This window comes from Myotis yumanensis, unplaced genomic scaffold, assembly GCF_028538775.1.
Source record: "Myotis yumanensis isolate MYYU_CA2020_CCGP unplaced genomic scaffold, mMyoYum1.0.hap1 SCAF_4, whole genome shotgun sequence".
Classification (NCBI taxonomy): domain Eukaryota; kingdom Metazoa; phylum Chordata; class Mammalia; order Chiroptera; family Vespertilionidae; genus Myotis; species Myotis yumanensis.
In genome coordinates, this window is record NW_027223755.1 from 1756585 (window position 1) to 1764931 (window position 8347).

Consider the following 8347-nt stretch of genomic DNA (forward strand, 5'->3'; position numbering starts at 1 on the left):
CCAGCATCATCATTATCGATGCATTTATTTATTTTTAGGAAAGAACAAACGTATTTTTTTGGAATCAGACCTAGTCACTTTGAATAGTTATTGTTGAGCAATGTTGGCAATGTTGACCGTTCTTTGCTTTCCCTCCCGGTCCCGTCTTGCATCTTACACTTTTGATATTGTTAATATCCTTAGTCAAGGAATCAACACCTGCCTGGCCAGCAGGGCTCAGTGGTTGAGCATTGACCTACGACCCAGGAGGTCACGGTTTGATTCTGTGGTCAGAGCACATGACTGGGTTGCTGTCTCGATCCCCACTGTGGGGCATGCAGGAGGCAGCTGATCCATGATTCTCTCTCACCATTGATGTTTCTCTCTCTCTCTCTCCCTCTCCCTTCCTCTCTGAAATCAATAAAAATATATATATTTTTAAAAAGGAATTAACGCCCGATGAATCAGAAACACAGACACGCATGTTGATGACCTTATTACTATGTAGCATCATGCGTTACGGGGGCCTGTGGCCCCCAGGCCAACCTGCGGTTCTCGGCGTGACTTCGAAGGTTGACTGTGACATGCTGCATCCTCTCACCCGGCATCATTCCCTCCCCATCACACACAGACATCTCCCATCATCCCACCCTCACCTCGCAGCGTCCCCTTCACGCCAGCACCGCCAGGCCCGTGTCTGCCGTGCGCGTGGCCCATCTGCCCTTTCCCTGCGCGGCTGTACGGCGAGATCTCGGACCTCGGGTCTGGGAGCCGCCGCAGGAGCAGCCAGGAGGGCGTGTTTCAGGAGGAGGCTTAGGCTCAGTGGTGCTTCAGAGGGACAGCCCCGTCTGCTCTCACACAGGGGCTGCTGGGCCTCAGGTCCCTTTTCCATTTCACACTCACGGGGGGGCGGGCGGGGGGGGGGAGGGGGTGCTTGTCATTCACTTTGCCCCGGCCGCTCACTTCTGGCGATCTCTCTATTTCTCAGCAAATGCATTCCATACCTTTTCACCCCAAAGCCCAAATGACTTCTTTGACATCATCAGCGACTGAGACCCTTTGGCTTTTTAAAATTTTTTTATTTTTTCACTCATCATTTATTTACAAATACACATTATAACTTTTATATACATTGCACATTTACATGGTAGAAAAGTACAAAACTATATATTTAAATGAATTTTTATTTAACTTGCCATGTTTGAAAATATAAAATTGCATCAGAAAAAAAGTATTATGAAAAGCAAGAAACTTGAACTGAGAAAGCTCTGCCATAACACACTGGTTGAAAAAGAACGCATTTAAAGGTACAGGAGCCCAGCTTCCAGGAAACACCCAACGAAAGACGAGTGTGCAACACCCCCTCCGGCAGTCCCCCGACACCCATCACTCCATTTCTTTGGATCTGGAACATCTTAAAAGTACTGATTATTGGAAGTCTCAGGTCGCCATCACCTCAGTCTCGCAACCGTCTCTGTCGCAACCGGAGAACTGAAGCAGGAGTTTCCTCAAAGCTGGCGCCCCTGTACCTCCGGTCGGAGCCAGTTACAATGCCGTTTGGTCAGTCAAGATTCCTTGTAAACAAAACCCGAGGGATCATGTACGTACAGAACAGGCAGCAGAGAATCCAATAAATAAACAGGACACACCGACATGCAAGTGCGTTCAAGTGGAGCAGGGCCTGCCGACGGCGCGATGGAGCGGGCGGGGGAGAGTGTGACCAGGAAGGAATGGTTCGATGGTTTACAAGGCAAACAAAGCTTTCACTTTACAAGCAAGAGACCTCACAATAAATAACAACTGCTCTTCCTTTCACGAATAAATTTCTTCAAAAACAAGGTGTACAGTCAACCAGACATTTTATGTATAAATTATAAAACATGACACAGTATAAATAATGTCTACACGTCTCGACGACGGGCCTCATCCAGCAGACCTCACGAGGCGGCCCCTCCGGGTGCGAGGAGTGACAGGTGGCCTGGGAGAGAGCTGGAGGACCAAGGTCCTCTGTGGATACTTTCCCCCCAAATAAATAAGCATACACGTATGTACAGTATGGACAATATATATTCTTTCTTTCTTTCCTTTTTGTTTTCTGCCCAGAGGCTAGGCCAACACTGAACACTGCTGGCGGCTTTACCACTCTAGAATGGAAGATATGGGGAAGCTGTAGTCCTGATCTTCGTCTTCCTCCTCTTCCTCGGTGTCTTCCGAAATGGCTAGATGGGGGAACACAGGGAGCTGCTGTTTAATGCGGACAACACCAGCGCAGAGCAGCTCAGGGTGCGTGGCCAAGCCCTCTGCCAGCCACATTACAGCGGTGCACTTGTACGTGACTCGCAGGGAGATGCTTTATTTTATTTTATTATTTTATTTTTGGCATCTGCTCTTCTGCAACATGTTTTTTTTAAAAAAAAACTTAAAAAAAAAACACCAAAAACAAAAAAAAAACAACACCACCATAATCTATGAAGTCAACAACTGCAGAAAGTTCTGAAGAATCAATGGCTCAGGTTTTACGGGCAGATCCTGAAATCAGATAAAAAGCGTTCTTGTGTTCTAGGTACAACTGCTTTGGGTCCTTATTTCAGAGTTAGTGGAGGCGACTGCGCGAAGCAGCCGCGCGCGCGATAACAGAAAGCTGCCTTTGAGAAAGAAAACAACAACTTTTGAAGCAGTTAGTTTAGGTTCAAGGGTTAATGAAGCCCACAGCCAAGCACAGGACTATGGCAAAGGAATTAGGGGCACATGATTGGAGGAGGCTTTTAGAGGCAGCCCCGCTGGACGGTCATGGGACACACCCCAGGGACTGCTCCTGCGGGCCACGGAACTGCTGGCGGGACTGAGCAGCTACCTAGCTTCAAGGGCAATGCGCCGGTAACGGGTGTGCATCTCCGCTCCCTCGGGGCGTGGCTGGGAAGCCTTAGGTTGGAGCAAGTTGAAAACAGCACTTACAGTTGCAAGATCCAGAGTGCTTCACTTCCAGCAGCACGCCCGCGGAGCAGGCGGCCTCCTTCATGGCGCACTCGCTGGCGTAGGTGGCGTTGTCGCTGGCGCAGACGGGCTCCTCGGACTTATTCTCTGGGCACAGCTCGTCGCACAGGGAGCACCGGCCTCGGCCAACCTTGAAGTCCCATAGACACTTCTTCCCACCACTGCAGGGGATGTCCTCACAGGACTTTGCTTCTAGGATATAATGGATCTGTGATGAGTACGTGGACTCCCTCTGTCCCCCTTCGCTCCCTTCCTCTACTTCTCTATCAAGAAAGATGAATATATAACTTATACCTTTTTCTGTTTTGTTTTGTTAATCCTCACCTGAGGATATTTTTCAATTGATTTTTAGGGAGAGTGGAAGAGAGGGGAACACCGAGAGAAACATGGGTGTGAGAGAAACACATGGATTGGTTGCCACCTGCAGGAGCCTCAACCAGGGCCCTGGCCAGGGGAGGAGCCTGCAACTGAGGTACAGGCCCTTGACCAGAATCGAACCCGGGACCCTTCGGTCCACAGGCCCATGCTCTATCCACTGAGCCAAACTGGCTAAGGCTAAACACACAACTTACATTTTATTGCTCGCTAATGGGGGTAATGAAGATATATGATGCAAAATGCTTGATAATAAAACTGAAATACACACAAATCCCCCGTTTCCTACATACTACATGTGTGCATGAAAATAGTATTTCTGGAACAGGATTCCAGTGTCCTAGAGCTAAATATGCACTGATGCTTCCCCACAGTGGGATCTTAAAAAAAAAGAAAGCGTTCCATCCGTTATCAGAACCTAATGACAGCTGTGAAGAACTGGTAAGTAATTACTTCTTGCTCCCAGCCAGTCTAGCACTTAGAAAGAATGTGCCAAATCTAGTGAGTTCTACGTTTTCTAAGACAGAAAACTGTTTCCTGTTTCAGAATAGATGCCAGCGCTTCGGGAAGACAACAGCTTCCCCAGGGAGCGTGGGGCCAGGGGGAGGATTTCTCTCTTTGGCGAAACTGCAACTGGGAGGCGCTGGCTTCTTTACTGGTTAACCCCACGGTTTTAACGCCAGACCTGGCCTTCTCCTTCCTACTTTCTCTTTTTGTTTCTCAATCCGGAATACCTACTGATACACTTTCCCTCGTAGGCCTGTCCGATGGACCTGCCCAGGAGGCAGGTAGCCTTCCGCAGGTGACAGGCGCTGGAGTAGGTCACCCCGTCGTTGCCACACAGGTACTGTTCCGAGGAGGTGGGCTCCGGGCAGACCCGGTTACAGGTCACACAGTAGGCGTTATTGGCCTGGTCCACTACACACGTGGAGCTTCCTGGACAGAAGACATCCCGGCAGGTCTCTGCAACAGTGAGGGAGACATGTTAGCAGGCAGCGTCCGGGAGGGAGGATCCGATGTGATCTAGGAAATCCCCAACCAAAGGCAGATGGGGAGCCCTGAGGGATTCAAGAGGAAACCTACGACTCTAGGTATGGTCCTTTCTGTGGTATTTTCCTTTTAAAATATATTTTTATGATTTCAGAGAGGAAAGGCGAGGGAGGGAGAGAGAAACTTCAATGATGAAGAGAATCATTCACTGGCTGCCTCCTGCACAGCCCACACAGGGATCAAGCCTGCAACCTGGGCATGGGCCCTGACCGGAATGGAACCGTGACCTCCTGGGTCATAGGTCGATGCTCGGCCACGGAGCTAGGCAGGGGCCCTCTGTTCTGAAGGGGTCTTTGGAAGTTGGAAAGTGTTCCTTTACTTGGGCTCGTCATGACCATTACTAGGCCCCTCCTGCCGACAGCCCATGCCCGGCCCCTGCTGGGTCACTTACTTTTGCATTTGCCCTGGTACTGGACCTCCAGCTCGGGCTGCTCCTTGCACCTGGCCTTGAGGAGCGCACACTCGTTGCGGTAGGTTTTGCCATCCAGGCCGCAGACCGGGCCTTTCCAGGTGACGTTGGAGCAATCCGGGGCGCAGACGCAGCGGGGTTTGTTCTTCTTGTTCATGCGGCATTTCTTCCCGGGTCCACAGTCCACGTTCTCGCACGTTTCTACCAGTTGGAAAGAGGCAGGGATTCAGCGGGGCCAGGCCGGAGGCAGGGAGGCAGGTCAGCGGGACCTCTGCGCGGGGAAGGCCTTGCGCAATGGCTCGAGCGGCGCCCCAGGGGCCCAGGCTCCCTCCCAGGAGTTGGGGAGGGTGGAGGGGGAAGGGAAGGCCAGTGGGCCTCGCCCCAGACCCAGATCTCTCTCCAAGAGCCCGGGTGGCTGGCCTCCACCGCCACACTTGGCCAGGCAGCCCCGGAGCCTCCGCCGACCTTGTTTTACGTAAAGTGTGTAACAGGCAAGACTCCACCCAGCTTCCCGGGGCCGGGGCCGGGGCCGGGGCCGGGGCCGGGGCCGGGGCCGGGGCCGGGGCCGGGGCCGGGGACGGGAAGGGGACCGGGCCCAGGGCCGGGCCAAGGCCTGCCTGCAGCGGGGGGGAGGGGAGGCCCACCTTTGCAGGGGATGCAGTTGGGGGCGCCCCCGTTGAAAATCATCCACTTGAAGAGCGTGTTGTCGTTGACGTCCTCCTCGGTCCACGAGGTGCTGAGGCGGCCGGTGCGGCAGCACTCCTCCTTGCTCAGCTCCGTCTTGTACAGCACCTGGCAGCGGCCGTTCCGGGCCTGGCGCAGCCAGCAGTTCCCGGCTGCGGGGACACAGACCGGCGGTGGTGGGCGCGGCGCGGCGCGGAGGGGCGGGGGCGGCGAGCGGCCGCGGGGCCGACCGAGGGGCGCGGAGGGCGCGGGGCGCAGGGGCCAGGAGCGGGGGCCCGCGGGAAGCACTTGGAAGGCGGTGGAGGGCGGGGAAGACGAGGGGAAGCCCAGACCGGAGGGGTGGGCGGGGGGCGAGGGGAGGGCGCGAGCCAGAAGCCGGGTCCCCAGCGCCCAGGCCCCCCGAGCCGGCCCCGGGTCAGCTCCCGGGGACCCAGACTCGGCACGTGCAGCCGCGCTGCCTTTCGCCGGACTGTCTGGGACCGTCTGCTTTCGCTCGTCCCGGTTCCGAACCGGCAGCGACTCGGAGAGCCGATTCGGGAACTTGACAAAAACAGGACGGACGGCTGTGGCCGCCCGCCGGCGGCTCGCGGGGCAGCGGGGCGGCGTGACGGTTAAGCCGGGAGGCCGGGAAGGCGGAGGGGCGAGGGCGCGGCGGCCGGGCGCGGGGGCGAGCGCAGCCACCGGCGCAGGAAAATGAAAGCAAACAGGCGGCCGTGCCGGCCCGGCCTCGGGGCGCAGCCCGCCCGACGGGCCGTGTTGCAATCGCCGGGCCCAGGGGACGCCCGCGGCCACCGCGGTCTTTCGAAATCGGCCCGGGCTCCTCTCCTCGGCGCCCACGTCCAGTCCCCGGCGCCCGGCGGCGCCTCGCCCCGAAGGCGGCACGGAGAGCGGGCGCGCGGCGGGGGCCAGGGCACCTCCGCGGTGGCGGAGAGCAGGGCCCCGCGCGCCTCGGGCTCAGGGAAATGCGGGGACCGGGGGAGGGGGGCGCCGTCCCGGGAGCGCACGCCGTCCCATCCCGACCGAAACCTCGACGAGCCCCCCCCCCCCCCTCCCACTTAGCGCTGGGACCCGGGTCCGCGGACTTCTCCCGAGGCATCCAGACCCCGTTAACAGTCACCGGACCGCACGCTGCTATTCGGATTTCCTTACAAGTCTGCTCGGACTAACTGAAACAAACCTATTTTTTTTTTTTTAAACCAACTTGAGAGGCTTGCGCTCAGCGCATCTGAATGTAAATCGGCGGCGGCGGCTCCGCCTGCTCTCCGGGAAGTTAACCGGCAGAGGAGGGGTCCGCGGGGGACGGTGAGCCGCGCACAACACTCCCGGTGGAGTCAGGATCGGGGTCGGGTTTTTTCAGGGCTCGGGGGACGGGGTTGGAAGAAATTCACGGAGCAGGAAAGTGACTTCCCTCCACAATGCCCAGCGCCCACATTTCCAAGTTTGGGCAAAGTTTCTGAAACCACGTCCCAGCCACCGAAGACATTTCAGTATCCCCCCCCCCCCCCCGCCGCCGCCCCCCAACCCCAGTCATTTCCCACTGGGATGTGGGGGGAGAGTGAACCTGCACGGGGTCGGGGCTGGACTCCGCAGGCTGCTGATGCTGCCCTTCCCCGAGCCCAGCCCCACGGATGACCTCCGCGCTCGTTCTGCCCAGAATCCGAGCATCTAACCCCAACCCGAGAGGCACCCGGGCGCTCCCTTCCTTTCTAAGGGTCGCCGCGCTCCCCGCTCGGCTGCCCGTGTCCCTCCTCCGGTCCCCCAGGCTCTCCATGCCCGAGTCGCTAGGTGGGTCCGAGGATCCAAGAGCAGCATCGCTCCGTGCAGACCCGAGGGGACGGCGGCGAAGTGCGAGCCGCAGCCCCCCGCGCCCCCCGCGCCCCCCGCGCCGCTTACCCTGGGCGCTGCGGTCCTCCAGGAACTGGCAGAGCAGCAGCAGCAGCAGGCAGAGCCCGCCGGGCGGGTGCCGGGAGCGGCCCATCTCGGGGCAGGCGCGGGGCGAGCAGCGGCGGGGGCCCGGGCGGGCGCAGAGGCGGGCGGCGGAGGGCGCAGCGATCGTGGCGCAGCCCCGCGCTCGCCGCCGGCCGCCGCGCGCTTCAATGGACGTCGGGAGCCGGGCGCCGCGCGCTTAAATGCGGCCGGGGTCTCCGGTGTGCGGTGGGCGGTCTCCCGGGGTGTGGGGCAGCGGGCGGGCGGCCGCGGCGCGGTGTGCGCGGCTCCTGGGGGGCGGGGAGCTTTTAAAAGTTCAGTGTGAATCAGGTGACATTTCCCACCTTCTGGAAACCCTTCCCAGCGATCCGCTGGAGGTGCCCGCGATCCCGGCGGCAGGAGGGGAATCGCCGAGTTCTTATTGCGTAGGAGCGCGAGGGAGGGGGGCGGCGACCGGGGCGGGGGTGGGGGACGCGTCGGGGGTGGGGAGCGGGAAGAACACCCACTTCCAGGCTGCACGCCGCTCCCAGGCAGCGCCGGCGCGCAGGGCGGCGGGTGAGAGAGTGAGTGTGAGTGTGTGTGTGTGTGTGTGTGTGTGCGCGCGGTGGTGTCTGCGCGCGCGCGGCGGGGGCGCTGGGGGGACCCGAGTTGGTGCGCGCACCGCGGCTCCGCTCCGCTCCGGGGAGACTTTGCAGGCGCCCTAGAGCCCGCGCGGCTGCACCACCCGCCCGCGCTCGGGTCGGGGCGCGCGGGGGTCAGGCCCCCGCAGCCTGGTCGCGGGGACGGCGGGGTTTTGTGTCTGGGTCTCTGTGCGCCTCGCTCGGCGGCCACCCCCAGCCCAGACCGGTGGCCAAGAGCCCCGGGCGCGGCCCCTGGCATCCCGGCGGAGCGGGGCCCGGACGCGGCCCTCGGTCTCCACGAGTCAGGAGC

General features: G+C 59.2%; 1 protein-coding gene across 3 annotated transcripts; it reads right to left on the reverse strand.

Annotated features, from left to right (window-relative positions):
- Positions 1–1046: 1046 nt before the first annotated feature.
- On the reverse strand, positions 1047–7805 carry FST (follistatin). 3 transcript variants are annotated; one of them, XM_070411754.1, is made up of 6 exons: positions 7385–7805; positions 5452–5643; positions 4790–5008; positions 4087–4311; positions 2935–3162; positions 1047–2198 (listed from the first exon to the last, which is right to left on the reverse strand). In XM_070411754.1, exons 1-6 carry the CDS (start codon positions 7467–7469, stop codon positions 2116–2118), a joined length of 1032 nt encoding a protein of 343 aa, XP_070267855.1. In that variant the 5' UTR covers positions 7470–7805; the 3' UTR covers positions 1047–2115. The 3 variants fall into 3 exon arrangements, with proteins under 3 accessions (XP_070267855.1, XP_070267854.1, XP_070267856.1); XM_070411753.1 differs by having other exon boundaries at positions 2935–3165; XM_070411755.1 differs by having other exon boundaries at positions 2106–2508; positions 2935–3165.
- Positions 7806–8347: the final 542 nt, after the last annotated feature.

Excerpts from the sequence above, each read along its gene's own strand:
- FST (XM_070411753.1), bottom strand. The coding sequence starts at position 7,469 with ATGGGCCGCTCCCGGCACCCGCCCGGCGGGCTCTGCCTGCTGCTGCTG. Across the intron at positions 5,644-7,384 it reads GGAGGACCGCAGCGCCCAGG|CCGGGAACTGCTGGCTGCGC; the intron begins GTAAGCGGCGCG and ends GTGTCCCCGCAG. Across the intron at positions 2,199-2,934 it reads GCACTCTGGATCTTGCAACT|CCATTTCGGAAGACACCGAG; the intron begins GTAAGTGCTGTT and ends TCCCCCATCTAG.